The sequence below is a fragment of the Mercenaria mercenaria genome, chromosome 6, assembly GCF_021730395.1.
Source record: "Mercenaria mercenaria strain notata chromosome 6, MADL_Memer_1, whole genome shotgun sequence".
NCBI lineage: Eukaryota > Metazoa > Mollusca > Bivalvia > Venerida > Veneridae > Mercenaria > Mercenaria mercenaria.
The window spans coordinates 68,722,586-68,747,697 of record NC_069366.1 but is presented as its reverse complement, the minus strand read 5'-3'; the positions used below and the strand labels follow the sequence as shown (position 1 = coordinate 68,747,697).

The 25,112-nt window shown below is 34.9% G+C and overlaps 1 protein-coding gene across 1 annotated transcript; it reads left to right on the top strand.

Annotated features, from left to right (window-relative positions):
- LOC123548665 (uncharacterized) lies at window positions 1-23,170 on the top strand. Its single transcript, XM_053546250.1, has 6 exons — window positions 1-55; window positions 13,213-13,830; window positions 15,302-15,460; window positions 15,693-16,229; window positions 16,822-16,912; window positions 18,894-23,170. The coding sequence occupies exons 2-6, from the start codon at window positions 13,267-13,269 to the stop codon at window positions 21,389-21,391; spliced, it is 3,849 nt and encodes a 1,282-aa protein (XP_053402225.1). The 5' UTR covers window positions 1-55; window positions 13,213-13,266; the 3' UTR covers window positions 21,392-23,170.
- Window positions 23,171-25,112: the final 1,942 nt, after the last annotated feature.

Here is a 25,112-nt window from a genome sequence, read left to right as displayed (position 1 = left end):
CATGTCTATGTTTGCGTGGATATCAAAAGCAGTGCTAATCATCTGAGATGGAAAGGTATGTACATATTATTACATGAATTTACCACTGACTCATTGGCACATTGTAGTCTTGGGTAGCTTAATAGTGCTTGATTATATAATATTCACACACACAAAAGAAGGTTACCGTGATGGTAAGCTTTCATACATGTATCGAACGTTAATCACTTCCTGAGTTCAAAAAGATGAACGATATATTTGTCGAAAGTTTTATTTTTAAGGTAATACCATATTTAGTTTAACGAATAAAAGTACGTCGAAAATGCATATTTAGGTCATAACATGAAAATTAGTGTTACATATAGCCCTTTTCACCGAATTTTCTATTATCTTCAGGTCAGCTATGGTGTTATCAAAATGGCGACAATTTCAACAAGTTTAGTGTACTTTAAATCAGCTATATGCTAGTTACGTTTTTGCAGAAGATGATGTTTTTGTACTTTATAACTGCTACTATAGAGAAAAATAAAATGATAAAATTTTGAAGTTATTTGTAAAAATATTTCACTTATGTAAAGGTACCTTGACATGGGACAACCAAGATGGCGTTACGAAATTGGGGTTGGTCACATTATTTACTCCTATAGACGATATGCTGCTACAGAGGTCTAAAGATGACTTTTAATCATTTAATACACACACATACAATTGTAAAAATGCAATGTTTGTGCAGATTTTGCGGATATGTATCCAAAATGAAAATAATTTATATCCTCATGTCTTTGAATATGTCCTTCAGGTGCTCGACAAATGAACAAAAGAATTTATCCACTGAGTTTTATGCTATTTGCCCTGGAATTTAGCTGTTAAATTATAAATGTCTATATTTTACTCCCTAAAGGTCATTAAAAAAATCGAAGTACACGTAAGTTTACTTTGTCCTTACTTCTGAGACTTTACATCCTCACATATTCAGAGTTTTGAGTGCCGTGTTCATTTCTTATTAATTATACATTGTTTTTATTTTAATTTTATAAAACATTTTCAGTATGTGTCCTTGTTGAAATGTGCTTGCTACTGTTTAAACAACTCTCGATGTCAAAACTTCACTGACTTGCATGGCAATCTCATGAAAAGCGTGGACCTTAGGCCATACTAAATAAATGTATGTTTAATGTATTGATATAATACATTTTCACAATTTTCTGTTTCCTCCCAAAAAAATGTAGAGAGACTTTAGATGAGGATTTCTGCATTTGAACATGCAAGGGTCATAAAACATAATGTAATTTACCCAAATCAGCTATGTTTGGGTTTACTGTCAGTTCATAGGACTAGGTGAGTTTTACAATAAACATATTTTTGGAATTGCATAGCCCCTTTGATAATGTGGCAGTTGGGTCCAATAAGTCCAGGGGTGTTCCAAGATAATCCGTCATAAATCTATTGTATTGAGGTCAACTGCCACATTATCAAAGTTTATTAGTACCGACGAAATTCCAGAGCAAATAGCATAAAACTCAGTGGATAAGTTCTTTTGTTCATTTGTCGAGCACCTGAAGAACATATTCAAAGACGTGAGGATACAAATTATTTTCAGTTTGGATACATAACTTTTCCGCAAAATCTGCACAAAAATTGAATAATTTTCATGGTGAGTTTCAAGACATTTGATTTTATAATTTCATAAATTAAATGCATTTTTACAATTGCATATGTGTGTATTAAATGATTAAAAGTCATCTTTAGACCTCTGTAGCAGCATATTGTCTACAGGAGTAAATAATGTGACCAACCCCAATTTCGTGACGCCATCTCGGTTGTCCATGTCAAGTTACCTTAAGTCGAGTAAAAATAATCATAATCTTTCTTATGCTTGGCCGTTATCTTTTCAAGGTCAGTAATTCGGTCAAACTATGACGAAAGACATGCATAGTAAATAAATCTTTTTTTTTTTATTTTTTGCTCATCTTCACGTAAAACAGGTGGTTTACACATTTTTCGCTGCTAGAATGCATGAAAAAAAACACAACTTTTAAATGCTTTTTAGGAAGCGTATAGCCTCCCCAAAGTCGCCAAACTATGTATACCGACATTGGTGAAATTACAAATGCCGTTAAGTACCTTTCTCCGTACATAAGCTATACAAGTAGTTCAGTACTTTATGAAATTAAAGGGTCTGAGAGTAAATAGATCGATTAGCATATGCAATGAATGTGAACACTTAAGATTTGTAATTGAAATATTTGTAAAATATGGCAGGGATTATGAATTCTTGTGATGAACTTTGTCTACGCGTTGTACTACTTTACGACGTTAAGTTGATGTTAATATGCTGCTAGTCTGGCCCAGTTAGTTTCGAGTGCGCACACAGTACTATTAAGTGAATCAGTTGGATTTCTTAACATATAGAAAATACTGAGACTTCAACTAACTAAATCTTTAATTTCACTTTGTTTTTGGTAAGATTTTTAAAATAATTGTTACACAGTTTTGCAAGATCCTTAAATATTTGTTTTACACAATTTGTAAGATTTTGAAAAATTTGTAACACAGTTTTGCAAGATCTTTAAAAAATTGTTTTACACAGGTTTGTAATATTTTTATGACCCCGAAGGGAGGCATATTAGTTTTCAACTGTCCGTCCGATCGTTCGTTCGTCACAACGTTAACTTTGTGCATAAAGACACTTTACTCGCGAACCACTGCACCCAACACCTTCATATGGTGACAGCACTTACTGGGTACACGACCCCTACTGACTTTGGGGTCACCAGGTCAAAGGTCAAGGTCACTAGGTGAAAGGTCAAGGCGCTGCGGGGGCATTTGTCACCATTAGTGACAGCTCTTGTTAAAAATTTGTTAAACAGTTTAGAAAATAAATACTATAACATTTTCTCTATTTGTTCTCTTAGTTATATGCATTGACATTTCACTTTGGAAGATCCTGCCATGATTGTCTGTCGAACCTGCTTTCAGTCTAGTCCGTTTGATTTAGAACCTTGCTAAAGGCATAAACATCTCCAATTGATTTTGGTGCCGAGGTCAAAGCGACCTTGTTACCCTTCGTCTGCTTTTACTGATGATCATACTTCATACATACAGACTAATTACCCGCCACCAGGAGGCGGTGGGTTTATTGGTATGCTAAAAAAATTTCGCGTGTAGGACATGGAGCAAGTCACGTGGCAGGTTTTCGATCCTGTACAGATTTTTTTTTTGTTCGCAGATGTGTGATACACTAATTCTTTATTTAAATGAAAAGATATATATATATATATAGATATATATATATATATAAGGAAATAAGCTTGGGTCACGTGACACGTTTCGACCATCTTCGTAACACACCGTAAGTAACAACCATCTTGGATCACCGTGACCTAATTCACACGATGCTTTTGTTTACATTTTTATTCCTACAATTTTCGCCTTTCATGTGGTACATTTGACTAACTTACAAGAATTTTACAATTTTGTGGTGATGTAGGATTACCACGATTATCGGAGATTTGTGGAATTATGCTTTTTTCTTAAGATTAAATTGTAAAAAAAAAGGTTGTGTATGACGTCATCAATATCCGCGTGCATAACATGTAAACAAGTAATCAGCTGTTCAGTGAGCTGATAACTTTTGATAGAGGAATAAATGGAAATGTGAATGTGTTTACATTACTTCTGTTAGGATTCTGGTTAGGAAAGTGTGGTTAGTTTGCATAAACTATAGGTATTGGATTTTTTAGGACATAATTCAATATATTTAGATTGCCATGACCTGCAGATGACCCCAAATATTTTTGGGATCATTAAAAGAACTTTCATTTTGACTGATCTGAATATACATTTCTGGCGGCGGAGAAACTTTTGACTTGTAATATCTGTCATGTATTTACAAATCGGATAGAAATAACCGTACCGAGGGCACCTGCGCATTGGGCGGTAATGAGGCTTGCCGAATTACCGCCCATGCGCAGGTGGCCGAGGGACGGATATTTCCGTCCGATTCGTAAACACATGACTGATATTTTTCTTGCATATCGTATACATGTTAGCATTTTATTCTGGCAGCATGCCATGAATATCCTACCACTTTACTTTTCATACAGTTTGCCGGATTGTAGTGATGAATATAGCCAGTCTATCCCTCTGATCCATGACATTCCGTGCAAAGCATGGTTAAATTATCTAAATACATGTACACTGCTGACTAGCATACAAATTAAACCAACAAGAGCTAATGCGGTCTCAATCAAATCGAGTCTGCAATACTTACTATTTGTTTTGTCCTCGTTGCTTCCCAGAGATCTATTTTTCAGATTTTGTTAGGGCCTAATATATTATGTTGTTAATAAGTGGTTAAGTATATATCTATTTCAAGAATTTTACAAAGCAGTTGATAATGTTAGGTTTTTATTTAATAATTACATCCTTACATCCTTTAAAGATGTTTCAGCAAAAAACTTTTTATTTACACTACAGTATGTTCTTTGATTTTAATGCCCATGAAGATGGCCATATTAAAATCGCAATGTCCGTCCGTCCGACCGTAACTTTGTAAATTCATTCTGTCATCCATGAAGGAATTTAAAAATAGTTTGGCATAAATGTTAACTTAATGAGACGACGGTTCTTGTGAAACACTCAGACCCCTATCTACAAGGTCAAGGTCACACTTAGAGGTCAAACGTAAATAGGGTCTGTTTCGTGTCCGGATCGTAACTTTGCCATTCATCAAGAGGTTTTAAAGGTACTAAGCATAAATGTTTATCAAAATGAGAACCTTAGCTCCAAGGTCAAGATCAGACTTAGTGCTCAAATGTTAACAGGGTCATTTTTGTGTCCGATCCATATTTCTGCCATCCATGGAGGGATTTTGAAATATATTGGCATAAATGGTAACCATAGACAATGTGTCACGCGCAAGACCTAGATCCCTTACTCCAAGGTCAAGGTCATATTTAGAAGTCATATCTTAATAGATAACTCTGTTATCCCTGAGGGGATTTTGAAACAACTTGGTATAAATGTTTACCATAAGGAGACAATGTGTTACGCGCAGGACCCAGACCCCTAGCTCCAAGATCAAGTTTAAACTTAGAAGTCAAGTGAAAGGTTAAAATGGTCTGTTTCATATCCGGTTCGTAACTCTGTCATTAATCAAGAAATTTCGAAATTAATTAGCAGAAATATTCCCCGATAACGAAAAAACGTGTCATGCATAACAACCAGACCACTAGCTCCACGGTCGATGTCACACTTAGAGGTTAAGGTGATGTCACTTTTTGAATTTCCGGTGAATAACAAAAAAACCAAAGAATATTCAGTTCTTTCCAAAAACTGTTATATTATGATTCAACCAAATAGTTTCCATTGTCTACCAGAAAGGAACAATTCTTATATCTTAATATTGAGATTTGATACCTTTATAACAGACAATAAACTAAAACAATAGACATTCATATGTGACGTCGGTGAGCTCAACAAAGCAATTTCAAGCACATATATTAATGTGGAATGTAAAGTAAGTTACACACTACAATATCCGTCCAAGATACTTTCAAAAACAATGCATTAGCAGAATAGAGAGATAAAAGTAATTTTGACAGCTCGTGAAAACTAATGACAAATTTTGACAGGTATATGATGACTCATGACCTAATTAATTTTTTTCTGTTATTTCTAACTTCCAGTTTGATTTTCATAAAATGGGTATTCTTTATTGTAGCTTACAACTCGTACATTAAAACAATAAAAGAATATTTTGGTACCTCACTGTCGTTTTGTCTATCCATCTCTCGTAAGAATTCCTATTGTTTCAGTCATTTGTCAGTAATTAGAGCAACTCACAGTGTTGCAATCATGCAAAACACATCCCTTATTTTCACATAGATATTGAGGATTTATCTAATGAGCACATGTATTGGAAACACAATTTCAATACCGACTGTGTATTGTAATAATGCTAAACTATCTCAGCCGTGACATCTCCTTAACGGTTTACATGGTGTGTTTCTTGTCCGTTCCATAACTATTCCATCGATGAAGACATTTTAAAATTATATGGCAAAAACGTTCCCTATATTAAAATGACGTGTCAGACGAAAGTCCAAGATCTCTAGCTTCAAAGTCAAAGTTAAACTTAGATTCAAAAGTTAACATTTATGTTTCTTGTCCAGTCAATAACTCTGCCATCATCAAACATTACTTGTAACATTTTTCCCTATGATGAGTTAGTGTGTCATGCTCAAGGCCCAGACCCTAGCTCTAAGGTCAAGGTTACCTTCGGAGAAATTTTTTATCTGGTCGAAAAATGAGTCATACCTAAACTATTCTGGCATATTTTGCGCATCGAACTGTAGCATTCCTGGGCAAACCTCGGGGGCGTTTGTCACTGATAGTGCCAGCTCTTGTTTGAGCTTCAATTCTAACTTTGAGAGTTATATATATTTGTAATTTTTCCTTTAAAATGTCAAGGTCAGTAGAGGCTATTGTCAAGTTATATTACCCTACAGACACACCACAAACTAACTGTTACCTTTTGTATTTCCATCATGCTATATGACTAAAGTACATCTCGCATTACGCTATACTTAGGATCTGAAGACATGCTATTGATAGCCTCGTTTTGACGACCATTCCGCTAGCCAGTCAGAAGGTTTACTTACAACATTTTGTAAGAATAAAAAATCTATATTTAGACTGGGTTTTTGATATTTACATTTTTATGACGTAAAGTGTCAGATAGCCGGTTAGCTTTGTCGGTAAAGCGTTAGCTCTGTCGGTAGAGCACTTGCTCTGTAAGCGACGGGTCCCGGGTTCGAGTCGCTGACTGCCTGCACATTTTTCTTAATTTTTGACATTCGAACAAGTCGTCTGATTGGTTAAAATAAAAAACAGATTTGCGAAAATAAAAAAAAGCAATGCTGGAAATCAAAAATATTCAGATGAATGAGAATGAGTCATTCGTGGATCTTCGTTTAGAAGATCAAGTACTTCAGTCAGATTGTTCCATGATTGTAGTTATACATTTTTTTGTATGAAGAAATGAGAAATAACAAGTATCAAATTACAGTTTGACAGTAACAGATATAAGGCTAAGGCAACGTATTACTAAATATATTATTCAATTAATGTAGTAGCATGCACGGTACTTCCATGTATTAAGGTGAGTTTAGACCACACTTTGTTTCTATATACAATGTACGATAGTTATTTAAGAAATAATATATCTCATCCAGTGATTTGTCGTTGAATAAATCATTGTTTGGAGTTCATATGCGAAGGAATTATATCACGAGGGCGCAGCCCTCGTGATATAATAAAACGCATCTGAACGACAAACAATGATTTATTCAAGAGCAAATCACTAAATGAGACATATTATTTCGATTCTTACACGTTACCAAGGATTTATAAGTACATCCTTGACGACATTAATTAAATATTTGCCCGTTTTCAATCGGTTTCTTTTCCAGCGCGCCGCTATGGCGTTTGACGCCTTAATGTAATAATTGTGACGTCAGAACAGTGATTTGTTGAATAATAATTCACTGTTTTCTGTCTTCTTTGTTTAGTAGGAAAATGAATCGGATCGTGTTAGAATATTCTATTTTTTATAAAACTATACTGAGAAGAGAATGACTGAGTAAGTTTGCAGATGAAGTTATGAAAACAGGGCTTAGCTTGTCCACTTGTCATCTTGTAGAATAGTTGTATGATACCAGTATTACCAGATTTTTTTGCACAAAGTTAATGTGGGAAGAAAAAGTAGACCACTAGGTTTTGGTGGGTTTTTAACTCTTCTAATTAGTTAAATACCGATGGATAAAAATAAATGCTATAGCCTATAATTAGACCATTACAACGGACACGGACTTGTAAATGTAAATGTAGACGTACTATGTACATTGGTTAAAATCTGGGGGATTTCTCAAAACATAAAATTCGAAACTAGTCAGCTTCAGTAAACAGCGGCGTCGCAAATAAAGTTACAAATTGGGTCTTTATATAAGCATGTTATATACCATATTTGGTGGATAATATGTCATTCCAAGCCGAAGTTGTTGGCCGAAAACTGTTTTTCATCTATTTTTATTTACCATGTAGTTGAAATTACCTCGATCGGCCCCAAATATAATCCAAGCATTTCTATCCCAGTAAGCTTCGTGGTAAAATTTCAATCTTATTGCGGGTTATTGAACTGATTTTTCACACCATGATTATATTATACTGTGTTCAAGTCAACTTAATTGAATAAACTTCTTGATTGAATAAACTTCTATTCTGTTCTATCTTAAATATTGGCGACATTGACATTGACTTAGGTGGTCCCACTAGCCTCTACAGAAGCTTGCTATATACAGAGTTTGGTGACAATTTGTCAATTCGAACTTAAGCTATAGACTGGACACCATCTGCTCTGCTTGACGATCCGATTATTGAATGATTTTTCTTCTATTTTTAGTGTGACATTTTGACCTTTGCAGCATTTACTCTAATGCCGTCAACACTGCCAAAACAAAGCAAAGTTCCGATCGGGATTTTAACCACAACTCTCCTAAATTCCTAAATGTAAAAATGTATTCTTAGATCCCTGCACACAGTGAAGTTTTTCAAGAACAGCACATTTAGTAATGAACCTTCTGGAGACTTGGTTTTTCTTGAAGCTACCTGTGGGCATGGTTTCACTCTAATATAAATTCATTGAGAGAGACACATTTTAAAAAAATGTTTTTAGCAATAGTGATATTGCCATTGACTCTAGCGCCCCAAACACAATCCCAAGCTAGGTCTCTAAATAAATTTGCTATATACTACTTATCGTGAAAATTTGCCAATCTGAAAAGTTGTTGAACTAACTTATTCCAAGCATGTAATAACAAGGCATTTTCTATAACGGAACTATTTCTGAATTATTGTACGACATGCATTTACTGGGATAAACATAGTTTCATTTAAGTGCATTTATGATGTAATTATATAAAAATGGCTTAAATTATTGGAGTGCAAGAAAAAGGATAAAATAAAAATTAAGATATTGGTACCATTTTATAACTATAACTTTATCACTAATAACGTCACAAGATTTTATAAAAAGTGCATAGTCCATAGTGCAAATATAGTACTGTTTTCCTATAAACTAAACAGATTAAAGCCACGAAGACATAGCTGGACAGAAGTTCGTGACTGGTTTGCTAAAACGTTATGATTTATAATGAATATTTTGTTAATTATAAGAACGTGGAAGAAACACTTGCCTTATTTCCTTAAAGATAAAATGCTCGTCACGAGCCTCGCGTTTTATTATGTTAATTAAATAGTTGAATAAATTCAGTAAAAAACTAACTTATGTAAGATCATCTATGTATTTCACCAACATCTGTAAAATTCAAGTATTAAGACCGTCGACATTTTCCTTTCAGATAATTCACTCATATGAACGTTTATTAAAATTATGTAATTCTGTATTATGTTGAAAGAATATACAGAATTTGAAATTTCCACCGTTTCATTGAAATCAATGATAAATAGAATGAAAAGTTGGTTGCTTCAATGAATTCTTAAAAGTTTGTGATTTTGAGCAGTGTAGTTTATAAAACTTCTAGAGTGTATGTTTTATTAAATGGTAATGCATGAAACATCGCTTTGTGAACATCGCCATAGCTAGCAAACTACGGGGACCCACGCATATATTTTCTAATTAATGTTGATCTGAAAGCGACACATTATAAGTAGAGTTCATTAGCAATTTTGAAGTTACGTTCAAAATGTTGAATTATATTTTACTCGTCCATAATACTTCAAACCGCCGACCTGTGTAGATCTAATTTTTTACGAATCTGTAGGGACTATACTCTCGTCTCTTATTAATATTCAATAAAGAAATTGTCAATATAGTTATGATATCCCCATTTTTTAAAGTGATGTTGTTAAAAGAACAATAAAATGCATATTGGAAACTCATTTTAGTAAGATATTTAGCTTCCTCTGACAAGATGTCAGTTCTTCGAAAAATACTCAGCATTCGCAAGCGGTATACTTTACAAATTTTGTTATATGATAGATGTAGCTCTTTCTTCCACATGCCCATGTAAATAATGGAAAGTTTATCCATTATGGATATTATTTTTTTTGGATTATATAGCAAAAAACACGGTTTTTTAGCGTTATACAGTATTTCGCATATAAATGACGTCATCAGTGACGCCACAACTAGAAACGCTAATAACGTTATTTTCAAATACTTGCTTGTAGATGTATAAGCATTATTTATCTATCAAAATACTTAATTACAGAAAACCATACCTAGCCCTTTGAGAGAAATTTACATTCTTAATTCTAATATGCACATTTTAATAGAAAAAAAAATGAAAAATGTGAAATAGCTTCCTTTTGCACTTCGCCCTTAATTTATCTTCAATAACAACTTAAACAGGTAAAAGTTTAGAGATGACCCTTCAAATTTGACTGAAGTACAGGGTACATGTACATTTACATTTCCATGTCCGTGTCCGTGATAAAGGTCTAATAACGGTCAATGCGAATACGGTGATGTTACACACCGATAGCCACACGAAAACTACATGCAGATATAGACTTGCCACAGTTCGCTACTGCGAAAATCTTAAGTGGTTATATTGAACTGGGAATTCACGGCATGTTATTTTTCTTGCATACCGTATTTTACAAATAACAGGTAGAAATAGTTTCTTTGTAGCACTCTTTCTTATAGTAGAGAATGAACACAAAGCGCGGGAAATTAACGTTCGTAAGCTGAAGTGACGTCATGATGTTTTGCGTTACGCACAACAACAAAGTTCCACTTTAGTTTTATCGTTTGTAGCGTAACATTATGTTCTTACCGGAAACTAACGTATTTTGAATCGAGAAAATTTAATATACTACAAGGTACGGAGAGAAACTATCAAGGTATCTGCTTTTTTCGTATTTTTACATAAACAATATTTTATCAATGCATGAACCACTAGTTGTCATTAACAACACGAAAGTCATCTGGCATGGTGGTTCCAGATGGGTTTTGCCGGCATGGGTAAAATCAACATTTCAATATAAGTGCATAAAAGAAGCAAAATATTGATCATTATTCAGAGCCAAAGACCCGTAAAAAATAATTTAAGCACAAGATAGCAATTTAAAAATAGTTCAAATAAAGAAAATTCACAGAATTACGTACTTTCAAAGTATAATCTAATAATTTTGCGCGGTAATTTACACGTAACGTCATGACGTCAATGACGTCATTTTAAGGTAGTTCTGCACGTTTAATAAACCGGAAGTGATGGCGTAACGTCATTTATCCGGAAAAAGTAGAATAAAGCCTGGATTCGGCGTATGGAAATGAAAATCATTTTATGAATTAATTGAAATCTGTGAGTAAATTTATTTTAATGGCACTGAACATTGCTATATTTCTAAAGTCAAAATATGATATTAAAACATATGACACGTTAAAATAAGAAAGGCATTTCAAAAAGCCTCTACGAATAAGTGATCAATGTCTGTGAAGATCAACAAAATCATAACAATTCAAACAATATATTCCATCGTAAATGTTCACAGTTAATATCTCTTGCAGTCTCTTTTTAATGCTAGAAATGCAAACCAGCGTGATTTAATACAAAGAAAAATATCCTTTTGTTTGTTTTTCCGGATGGTTGATTACTGCCAGGCTTTCGTTGCCCTTTACCTGAATTAGGAAGCTAGTATACTTATAAATTATTGATTAATCTATATGAAAATGTTCAATAAGAATTTATTCCGTACAATCTGGAGTGAAATCGAGCCGCAGAATTTTGGATACCAAAATTGCTCCCGTATGAGCGTCGGGCATGTAGAATGGGTTCATGGTAACTTTATCCTACCATATTATTGTGAAATCATTGTTCTTGACAGTTGCAAAAACATTAAGTTACATTATTTATGCCTTTGCATTCAAAGTTCTGTGATCACTTATAAATACATCAGGTGAAATGTCCAAATCTCGGGGAGTACTAATATTTTATTCAAAACAAGATACGATTAAGATCCATGCATAAAATTGCAGGCTGTAGTTAGACATGATACTCGGCACCCATTCTAAAGAGTGTAGCTGACTTCCACTGTGTGATTAGATCTAGTAATTCTAGAAAGTAACTAGGACTTTTAGATTTTTTTCGTATATTGTTCGATTGTTCGGTTATAGTTTACCAGTTGTGATTCCGGGTCCACTACCTTAATAAAATTTTTCATCCTCCTTGTACACTGTTCACAATAATGACATCTTGTTTCATATGCCATGTTGTTGTATGTTGCATTGTTTGTTATGTTTATGTCAGATGCCCATAAGGGCCTTGACTTCAAAATAAACTTGAAACTTGAAACTTGGTTCAGCGCTACCTTTGTCCATGCATGCGCCGTAAAAGTAGTTCAATACTTACAAGGAATTGAAAAATATGAGAGTAAACAAATCGATGCAGTTTATTATATGTGAACACTATAATAGTATTTAATATGCCAAGTTTACGTGTGTTAGCCGGTGCCACAATTTCATAACAAAACAAAATATCGCATAATAATTATCCGTAGCTTACGCGATCATTGTTTACAGCTATATAAATGCAATTAGAAGATTTTGAAACTATTTTTATTTCATCACAGACAATGGCTATGTCAGTTTGCATCGACGACAACCAGGATTGACTTCTTAAATCTTTGATTTACCTCAAAACCACCACTTTAATTTACAGATTTGTATCGCGTGGGATTGCAGTGAGTTATTTCTTTTGCTTAGTTTAGGTTAACTAAATTGGTATGAAAGAAATAGTGCAAAATACTACACTTTATGCTTCAAAGTGTTCCATGAAATACAACAATTTAACATCATTCAAGTTTTTCTGACTCTCTTCCACAACTTTCCCCTTCTCTTTCATTTTTGACAGGTGTTTATATACATATAGGAACCGTTACATTTTCGTATAGAAACAGTGGTACGCAAAAAAAAAATCGTATAGAAGCCGTTTTGATTAACCACCGTGGTATAAATTGTCCTAAATTTTAACGTCTTCATCGGAAAATAAAATAGTCAAGTCGACAGACTGTATTTACATATTTATTAACAAGTCATAGACGAAGCCTTTGAAAGTCACTAAGACGAACTTCCTTTCGGCGGCTCGGACCGAGACGGACCAAAATTAAATTCATAAAGATTAATTATTTCTGTATCATTTATTTTAGAGAAATGCACCGAAAACGAAAGTTGGACAGCAGGAAGTAAAATATACCTACGCAATGGATCATCAAGGTGAATTGGAGAAAAAGAAGTATAGAAACTGGGTGAGAGGTGGACTGGCGTATAAATATCTTAAAGAAGGTATAGAAGGATTTGCTGATGAAGTGGTTCAACAGGAACACACCAGAATTCTTAATGCTGTCAACCACACACCTGGACTCCCCTGTAACCAATGCTGTCTAAGAAACCTTAGACCGATACATACGTGTGAGAGGGATCCTGTTACCGGAGGAAATAAATGTTATTGGGGCCAGTCCAACTGCAATTGCCTCTATCCAAAGAAACGCCCGTGCCATTTTAAAGTATGCGACAAAATTTTGGAAGCCATACTTAAATGTCATGGGTCCACACCACCCACACCAAATTGGAAAAATACAGATATACAAAAATGGTGTACAGAGCCATGGGAGATCGCCAAATGTTTCATCAATGCACCGGGATATTCAGACAAGACAAAGGCAGCTGATATTGACACTCCAGGGTTGCTTCATGTATTTATCAACAACATCAATCTCCAGTCACACTTTTCAGACATCATTGATGCGAGCGACATTTTAAGAAAGGTATTTAATAACATTTGTTTTCTTAAAATGTAGGAAACATTCCACGTACAAATTGCCTAAAATGGTCTTATTTTCATTGAATAATAATTTCAAAAGAAACTGATTCAAGTAGTCGATTTAGGTAGTGTAAGGCAAATATTTTAGAATACAAAGGTTCATAGTCACTAAATTAGAGATACTTTTATTTATTTTTTTTACCTAAGATTGAATATCGTGCCACCGCCTGATCTTGATTGAATATCGTGTCACAGCCAGATTATGATAGACTATCGTATCACAGCCATGCAGATCATGACAGACAATCGTACCACATCCTGCTTTTAATTGACTAACCTGTCACAGCCTGACCTTGATTGACTATCGTGTCACTGCCTGAACTTTATTGAATATCGTTTCACAGTCAGATCTTGATTGACTATCGTGTCACAGTCTGATCATGATTAGCTATCGTGTCACATACTGATCATGATTAGAAACTGTGTCACAACTTGATCATGATTGACTACCGTGCCATAGCCTGATCGTTATCGATCATCGTGTCACATCTTGATCGTGATTGACTAACGTATCACAGACTGATTGTAATTGACTACCGTGTCATAGCCAGATCGTGATTGACTATCCTCATCCTGACTGACTTACGTGTCACATCCTCATCAAGATTACGATCGTTTAATCATGCACGGCTAATGTGCTACAGTCTGGTCATGTATGACCAGTGACACAACCTGCTCATGCATGACTTTCGTGTCAAAGCCTAATCATGCATGGCTATCGTTCCACAGCCTGATCATTTATGACGATTTCGCTTATGTGACTCAAGTGTCTCTGCCTGATCAAGATTTTTTATATAGTAGATTGACAGCCTGATCAAGCATTTTATGTAATATACTGGTCATGAATGTCCGTGCTTAATCATGACTTTTGTCACTTTGTTTGACTATGACATTACGTTACAACCTTATTGTGACTAATTGTCTCTACCTTATTATAACTGTTTGTTACAGACTAGTCATGACTTGAGTGACCCTGACTAAGAATGACTTGTATCACAGCCTGATCATGACTTGAGATACACTGACTATTTTATGACTTATGTTACAGAGGAAATGAGTGTGACATACTGGTCACTTTTTGTGTTACAACTTGACCATACCTTTAGTATCCCGGCTTGCTTGTTCATGACCTTGGTCACGTGGGCCGTGTTAAAGCCAGGCCCCGTGTTCACATAACATTTTTCAGTCTCAGCTGAGTCTTTGTTTGAAATTTTAATATCAACTTTACTAAAACTTCAAGGTTAATTCCAAATTAGACTGATCATCAGTACTGAACCGTCATTTGAAAATAGTTATTTATCAACTTAAAAGTTAGTTTTAAACATGCTGTTTTAAAGTTTCATTATCAAACTTAGCTGAGACTGAAAATGTATCTGATCATGATCATACCATACTGATATTATTTGTCTGTTCAGATTCTACAAAGAAGAAATGAGTTATTCCACTCACCGACCATGGAGATGGAAGACACCAAGCTGGATGAATGTATAGACGAAATCATAGCAATTCTTGACGATGAGAAAGAACTGAAAGCTAGGCATGATGCTCAAGAAGCTGTCTACAAGCTTAAACAGGTATGGCTTTAGTTACGAAAAGTTGAAATAATGACATAAGATAAATATGTAAACAAACATTTGTATTTAAGCATATAACTTGCATTATTTTTTTCTCTGGAATTTCCATCAGGCTTAGTGAATGTTTGTATATATTGATATCTATATTTAATATTTATAAATGTTCTTTAAACAATCTTCAAAGTGACATTAAACGTTATTGCCTTAATATGTAAGATCATTATATTGCCAGTTGAAGCACGAGAGCTTTATTATTACTACTCACGGCGAGACCGAAGTATGCAGAGACGCTCTGGCCTCCGTTACCAAGAAGTCAGGCGAACTGAAACAAACGATTCAAGACGCGAAAGATGACATTTGTAAGAAACAAAAGGAAGCTACAGACGCTATTGAAGAAGCAACAGAATACCTTGATAAGAAACGAAAAGAAGCTGCCGACGTTGTTCAAGATGCTAAAGATAGCATTGATAAGAAAGAAAATGACGCTGTAGAATCTATTCAAGACGCAAAAACTGGCATTGGTGAGAAGCAGAAAGAAGCTATTGGTGCTATTGAAGAGGCAAAAGCTGATATTGTTGAGAAACAGAGAGAAGCTATTGACGCTATTGAAGAAGCAAAAGCCGAAATTGGAGAGAAACAAAACGAAACTACAGATGCAATTACAGGTATTACACAGAAAGCACTACAGGATGCTCTGCAAGAATTGGACAAACACAGCGTGCACAAAAAAGTCGAAAGACTTGAATTGGACAGTTCTATTGCAAAACAGGTAAACCCTTTTTTTCTGTTTTCATGATACTATCGGAAGTTTTTGAACAAAGGTCATTGATTAGTCATAAACTCCTAAACAATCTTCAGAATAAATTTGATAGGTTATTCCATCTTTATAAACATGTTATAATTTAACACATGTATGCAATAATACTAATTCTAACACGATCCGATTCATTTTCCTATTAAACAAAGAAGGCAGAAAACAGTTAATTATTATAAAACATATCACTGTTCTGACGTCACAATTATTACGTTATGGCGTCATACGGCATAGCGGCGCGCTGGAAAAGAAACCGATTGAAAACGGGCAAATATTTAATGAATGTCGTCAAGGATGTACTTAAAAATTGTTGGTAACGTGTTAGAATCGAAATAATATATCTCATTTAGTGATTTGCTCTTGAATAAATCATTGTTTGTCGTTCAGATGCGTATTATTATATCACTCGGGCTGCGCCCTCGTGATATAATTCCTTCGCATCTGAACTCCAAACAATGACTTATTCAACGACAAATCACTGGATGAGATACATTATTTCTTAACTAAAACATTTCTAGAAATTGTCAAGTTGTCATTATTTTTACAGCGTCTTACTTCACTAGAAAGAAAAGTAGATAAAATGGACATCATACGTCAAAATCATCAGAAACAATTAGGCTATGTTGAAAGAAAACAAGGTAATAATGCATACGAGAAATAGTTTCACTTAGATTTTATTTGAGAACTTGTTATTGCAGCATTTAAAAATTACCGTCATTATCTGAAAATATTGCTATTGAATACATTTTATTATTTGCATTCATTATATATGAGTTGTATAGAAAAAAACGTAAACAACACTGCGCAATAATATCAAGGGTAGTCTTTGACGTGAGACTGCAGTTCAATCTGACGTCGTTCACAAGAAACAATCAAAACATGGAGAAATCTTTCAAAATCGGATACTAAAAACAAATCAAAGCTAAAACTTAGTTTTCTGACAGTAAAGATCAAAATTGAATCGACAATATCATGTGATAATTTTCTGGATTTAAGGATTCTAAATGAAAATTACAATCTGTATTTTTATCAGAAGGCGAATTGAAATGTAACGTTTGCGGGTCTTTTAAGCTATTCTCTTCAGGTGTTTTAAAGATCGACAGTCTGATATTCATTTTGATTTTCTGATGCCACGCTTGGAAAGAATTATAATATTTTTGTAGTAAGCTTCTGTAAAGATGTAAAAACTTGTATCAGGATTTATTTTCATTTTTGTTTAGACGGTGTAAGCTATTCTAGGACTTCTTGCAAATCATCCCGATTCACGGATTTGCAAGAAGTCCCAATGTGGCTTATACCGGTCTAAATGCACAAAAATAGCATTTAATACTTAAACAGTTCTTCTTTCTAGTTCTCACTTTAGATTCTGCGGCACCAAGTATTGCACTTGTGCTCTTCAAATACAACATGGCAGTTTTGTCTTATTTCTAAAGGTAGATTATAAATTCCAATAAAATAAAGACTGCAGGAGTCTTGACACTCCGAAATTTTGACGAATTTATTGTAAGACTTTCAAGCTGTTTAACTGGTTTAGCCAGGACGTTCACATATCAATGCATTATGTATTTATGCGCATATTACAGAGTTACGTCTATGCCAAAGCCAAAAGCAGTATTCGAAAAAATAAAAGACGGCGATAATTTTCTTATTCTGAAAGAAACATATTTATAAGTGCACGCACTCATTTTCTTAGTTAGATCATTCCTATCCGTTGGTCACAGTTTCGATTCAAAACTGATAAAAAATTGTTTTCAAACACAAATCAGGGATTACACATGCATGATGAACGGCAGGGATTACACTAGAAAAATAGTTTAATCTTATAATAATCGTATGAGTGCCTTGTCAACTTTAAAGATTATAGTCTTTAACTCAATGCAAAAGTATCATATCACCCAACTGGAGATATGAAAAACAATATCACATGCGCAGAAAACCAAAATAGCGCTGTTGAGCTTGTGATATCAAATTACTGAAAATATGACATGCTCAGAAAACCAAAATAACGATCTTGCGCATGAGGTATCAAATCACTTGGGAATATGATTTATGAGTGAAGTTATACTAATAGGAAATCTGCATTTGGGCATTTATATGAGGTATTATAAAAATTTAATATATTTTTATATAACTAAATGTTCATTTATTTGGAGTATATTTACATTCGACTTATTCTTTGCCATTGAAAATTATAACGTTAATTTTGTGTGAACAGAAAAAGGAAATGTTACGACAACGCTGCTTAGCGATAATGGGGCCGCTGTCTGCCTATAGTCAGGGAGACCGTTCGTTAGATGACGTCGCAGTTGTTCATTCTGCTGAACAGAATGGCGGGGAAGCTGATCTTAACGTTAAATTATACGAAATACACACATTTCGTATATATTAAATATTGTTTACAATTTGAAAAGAAATATAATGAAAATATAAGAAATGAATTAATTTTTTCGCAGTTCATGCGGAATGAACGACAGAATAGGATCGGCCAATTAACATGAATCGTGTCATTGATTTGTTTATCCTATTCTGTCGTTCATTTTCTATGAACTCCAAACGAAATCTAATTTCTTAAAAATATGTTTAAATTTTGAGTAATGATAATTTGTTTTTACTTTACAGTGCTACAGAAACAGCTGGTGACAATGTACCAGAATCATTATGTGAGAACATCGATTTCACCTCTTAAATTACAAGACGACAATTTAGATATTGAAGAAATTTATGTTGTCCCGAAAATGGTAGTGGAAGACATTGACAAAAGTGAATCGAAGTCCACAGAAAGGTCATCGAACAAGCCAAATACTAGAGCTAAACAACAATATCGAGAGATTCTACAAACGAACGGTCGAAAAAACAAAAACATCTATATAGTAGGGGATGTTGGGACAGGAAAAAGCACATTTTGCAAAATGATGATTCAGATCTGGTGCTCAGCGGTAACAGACGATAATGATAATAATAAGTGTAAAGAACCTCGCAGAACAGTAGGAAGAGGAAAGGTTGATCCGTTTTCTGCTGTAAACGATGGAAATATCAATGAGATGAGAAAGTTCGATTTTCTTTTCTTCGTACCTTTACAGAGAATGTCAGGACTTAGCGACATTACTGAAATGATCAAAGCGTTTATCACAGCTGCAGATCTTACAACAAACGACTTCATTGATAGAATATTTGAGCAAGAATCGGAACGTTGTCTCATCGTAGCTGATGGATTGGATGAATGGACTCATCCAAAAGTTGCATCGGTTTTACAACATGTCAGCTATGGTTTACCAAATAGAGACGGGGCAAAACAGGCCACTCTAGTTACACTTTCTCGACCGTCAGCTAAGGGAATTCTGAGCATGAAGTCTTCTGTATACGATCAAAAAGTGAAATTAGTAGGAATAGATGAGAAATCTATGACCTATTTCATTGAAAAATATTTATCAAAGTTCAGTAATAAATCAAGTCTGTCTTATTTTGCATTCATGGAGAAATTAAAAATGGCGAAACTTAAACATCTTGAGAAAACACCCATGCTTTTGCAACAACTCGTATGGTTATACGGCTCCGGATACGAAATTGGAAAATCTGTTACCGATATATACAGTCAACTAGTGAATATCATGCTTGGCTGGTATCTGAACAAAGAAGATGGAGAAGACATGGATGAAGATCAGATTGGTATAACACAACAAATAGATACAAATATGCGTCTGCCTAGACATTTACAAACTTTTCCAAGATATGAAGCAAACAAACGATTTCTGCTTCCGTTAGCGGGAGTTGCGTTTGAAGCATTAACTTCAGAAAAGGGATCTAGCACATTCGGCCGATCACATCTCCGACAGAGAGGTGTTCCAAAAGAGGTTATGACAACACTCATTAAGCTTGGTATTTTGGTAGAAAATAACTGTTTTAATCCCACGCAGGAAAATACTCAGTTGGAATTCATTCACATATCTTACCTCGAGTTTTTCGCAGCTGTATATGTTTCAAGCCATTATAATGAAAATCAGCGTTCAAACCTTCCAACTACCATTTTGCAGGACCTCTTTCAAAAGTGTAAATCTGCTGCCGACGTTCTACAATTTTCTAACGTACTCAAATTGATTTGCGGGTTATCTCCATTCCTAATATCAAAACTTTCAACATTTATCTCCGATACTGTTAGCGGGGATGAAAGTTTGTTAAGGTACAGAAACTCTTTATCCGAATATAAATATATATTCACCACGCATGACACTGTATCAGAACACATTCAGCGTCTGATACTCGATTGTCTATCGGAGTGTGATCCAGATGATCAGTCGATGGTCAACCTTTGTGATGTTATCATCGGCTACTCTACAGGGATGTCTTTTCTACAAAGAATTATACCGGATAATGTGTTATCTCTTGATGCAAAGTTTATCTCTAATGAAGAAGTATGTAGATGGATTTCACGTCTGAAACGACTACAATATATGAGTATTGGTCCCAATATGTTATCTTGCGGTGGAATGGAAACAGTAACCTCCCTAATACAAGAAGCACCTTTAAAACATCTTTCATTGGACTTGGTACGCTGTGACGATCTTTTTTGTCGTGGTCATAAAGTTGATTTTTCAAAGAATGACCAGCTTCAGAAACTTGATCTGAGAGAGTGTAAGCACGTGATAATATCTAACATAAATACTATACATCTTAAAACTTTGCGTTTTGATGCTTGCAGTATACCGAATATTGATCTTCTGTTAAATGCCGGCAATCTCACTAAACTTCACATTAGGAAATTGTTCTTTAGATCATATGGATACAACAAACATGTGGATTCTGTGATACATACCTTACAGCAACTACGGAAACTCGAGTTAAAGCGGGTAGATATTGCTGACAAGGCTCTCACTGTAACACCCGCAATGAGAAACCTAAAACACATTGAACTAGATGATGTCAATCTCAGCCTGCAAACGTGGCGTAGATTCGTCGATAGTCTTCTTACTCTTCAACAACCTGTACAAGTGGATACAACATGCATTTTGCTTTCCGAATTAATGGAAATTGATAGACGTGACTACTTTAGAAGGAATAAAACCATGTTTCAAGTGATAGAAGACAGACGTTACAGGTTCTGTTTTATGACCAAAAAGTAACCGTGTTCTATTTTTTTTTCATTCAACGTTTTGAAGTCTGCGAATATTGAGAACTTGACGTTAAAACATTACATTATACTTAACACATTATGTCTGATTGAACTTAAAAGTTTCAAAGAGTCTTCAAAGATTCTTGACTAAAAATAAAATAAGAATAATGTATACTGGAGAAAAACTACGGCCGTAATATTGGCTTGAACTCTTACGGTTTGTATTCATTACGCTCTACCAACTGCGTCAGCGATTTAATCAAGTTCATTGAGGTTATAATGCAGTAATTCGGTCTACGGTCGAAAGAAGTCCCTAATAAATAGATCCTAAATAGATCCTAATTTTTCCATTTTTCGCGCATTTGCGCGTAAATCGGGGGCCAAATGGGCATTATTTCACTCGTGGAATGAATTTTACATAAAATAGGACACGTTTCATGCTAATACTCGCATGTTTTAGAGTTGTTTACTTTAAAACGAAAGTAAGGTGTTTATTCTGCGGACCGCTTTCCGAAATGCGGCAATATGAGGGTACCTGACTTGAAGCAAATGTATGGATATCTTGTGGAAAATAGGTCTACGACAGAGTGAAAATCTAGAAACTGTAACAAAATTGTTCTGAAGTAGCTGAATTTTATATGAAACAAAGAACAATTTCTTTTATTGGTATATAGCCTTGAAAACAAAACATACATGTCAACTTACTCTATAGAGATTTTTCAGCCAAATATCGATATAACCCAATTGAAAAAAGTGTATCATTCCGTCACGGCTCAAAACACGCGGTCGAACTATACCAGTATTCAAACTATTGAAATATTTTGATAATTATAAAGTACATTGATACAAGTGAAACGATAAATGTAACTACCAGCATGCTGTATTCCCATCATAATAAAAAGATCGGGATACTCTTATGAGTTTTATTCATTACAAATAAACAAGTATTAAAAGTGCATATTTATTGTGGTTGGGCCGCTGTCTTAATGCGATTGAACCGGTACTGGTTGGGAACCAGTTTCCGGACACATGTAATATCCGCTTTATTCCATTGTTATTCACGTAATTGTTTCATCTAGATCATTTAGATGTTTGTTCTTCATGTCTACAACAAGCCACTATAGTACAAGGCTGTATAATATTAGATTTTATGATGATACCTCACCTGTGATTATAAAACAACTTTTCGGGGCATGAAGGTAGCATTGCGCATGCGCAGTAGTTTACACTTGCCGAGGTATCAAGTGGGGAAGAAATAATTAAACTACATATTGATTGTCTGCTGATAACATGTGCTACTTTTAATTTCACGGTAACAGTTACATAAAATGCAGGGCAGTCGATTTTTGCACTAATTTAATTCTATATCTATTTGAATTATCAAGAATTCGTGTTAGACGAAATAAGAGTTTTTATAGTCAATTTTGGTTTGCTTTCGTAGCTGCTATTGAACGTCGGGTTATGTTTAATGTGCATTTTTGAAGAGATTAATGATAAAGAAATGTGTAAAAATAGTTTACTTACTTATTCCGATATCAAAATAACAGCAAAACATCGTCAAAATATTTGTCGGGATACTGGTTTACTTCACGGGGAAAATAACTTCTTTTAGTGACCCCATTTGAGGCCTCATGGAACCCATATTTTACGTCACAACGCGATGCTGATTACAACATCGGATGCGGAAGGAGCTGAAGTTTGTGCAGTGTGGGCTTCATTTATGTCAAATTTTTTTTAGGGTATAATAGAGCCGAAATATGAAAATGTGTTCGAAAAATGGTTCCCAACCAGTATGTTAATTGCGATTGGGCCGCTGTATTTATTGGTTTGGGCCATTATATTTACTATAGTTATTATACATAGACATCTTGGAATCTCCCTGTCAAAGAACTGCTGTTGGCACTCACTTATCGGCTCGATTGCAGAAAAGTCATGGAAGAGGGTTAATATTATGCGCAAACTAAAATTTTCATTGGACCGTCGATCTCTTGAAACAATATATACATCCTTTATAAGATTTATTTTCGAATATGCGTAATTGTACAAACTACGAAATTATTCAGCTAGACAAAATACAAAATGAACGTGCACGCATCGCCTCAGGTACTACTAGACTTATTTCTTTGGAAAATTTATATCTAAAAGTAACTTGGGAAACTCTCAGACAGTCGATACAAGCACAGGCTAATTATGTTCTTTAAAAGGTCTGATCTTACACCAGTTTACGTATCTTCTCTCGTCCTTGAACAGGGTGATTCACGTTACAATTTAAAAAATTCTGAAGATGATTATATCGTTCCTGTTAGAACAACTTTATATTAAAATTCCTTTCTTCCCACCGCTGTTTGAGAGCGCAACTTGCTGACAACAGCAATACACAACCCCAAAACGTTATCAAAGACGTGCCACAGAATAACTGTATTCTTTTGTATTTCCATGATAGTAATCATATATGATTTGCACGAGAAAAATGAACTAGATGCCCACGGGCAACATGTCGATCCCGCCCTTTGACCCCTAACTATGATCTTGACCTGTGAGATAGAGTACGTCTCATTGAGTTGAACATTCATACCAAATATAAACAAGATTCCTCAATGCATGTCAAAGTTATGGGTCGGACAAGATCTGCCCTTGACCTTTGAGATAGGACCTGGGTTTTGCGCACGACACGCCGTCTCACTGAGGTTAACATTCATACCAACTATAAACATGATTCCTCAATGCATGGCAAAGTTCTTGGCCGGACAAGATCTGACATGACCTTTGACCCCCAACTGTGACCTTGACCTTTGAGATAGGAGCCTGGGGATTAGACATAACACTCTGTCTCAATGAGATTAACATTCTTGCCAAATATAAACAAGATTCCTCAATGCATGTTAAAGTTATACACCGTACCAGATCTGACATGACCTTTGACCTCCAACTGTGACCTTGATCTTTGAGATAGGATCCTGCAGTTCGCGCACGACATTCCGTCTCACTGAGGTTAACATTCATGCTTAATATAAACAAGATCCTCCATGCATGTCAAAGTTAAGGGTCGGACAAGATCTGACATGACCTTTTACCTCCAGCTGTGACCTTGACCTTTGAGATAGAAGCCTGGAGATTAGGCATGACACTTTGTCTCACTGAGGTTAACATTCGTGCCAAATATAAACAAGATTCCTCGATGCATGTTAAAGTTATGGGCCAGACAAGATCTGACTTGACCTTTGACCTCTAATTGTGACCGTGAACAACTGGAACCTGGCATTGGTGCCTGACACGCCGTCTCACTGAGGTTAACATTCGTGCCAAATATAAACAAGAATCCTCAATACATGTCAAAGTTATGGTCATGACAATAAAATTCGGACGCACGCACGCATATACACCGAACAGCCATTTGGACAACTATCATCACTTCCGCAAGCGGGCTAGACAAAAAATAGATAGATTTACTAGCCAAGTATTTGGCCAAGGCAATGTGTTTAAAGACCAACCACGACTAGTGACCTATTTTTTCCTCCCTCATAAACTACGTGCAAATCATTCTAATAATACTGGTATAATACAGATATTCTATATATAATCTTTATTTTAGCCTCATCAATGTACATCATTTTATTATATACCTATATAAATTCTGTAAAAAATCGGCTTGTATTTCACAATTAAATATGAAGAGACAGACAAAAATTCCGTATTGTACCTTTTAAATTCCGTATTGTACCTTCCGTATT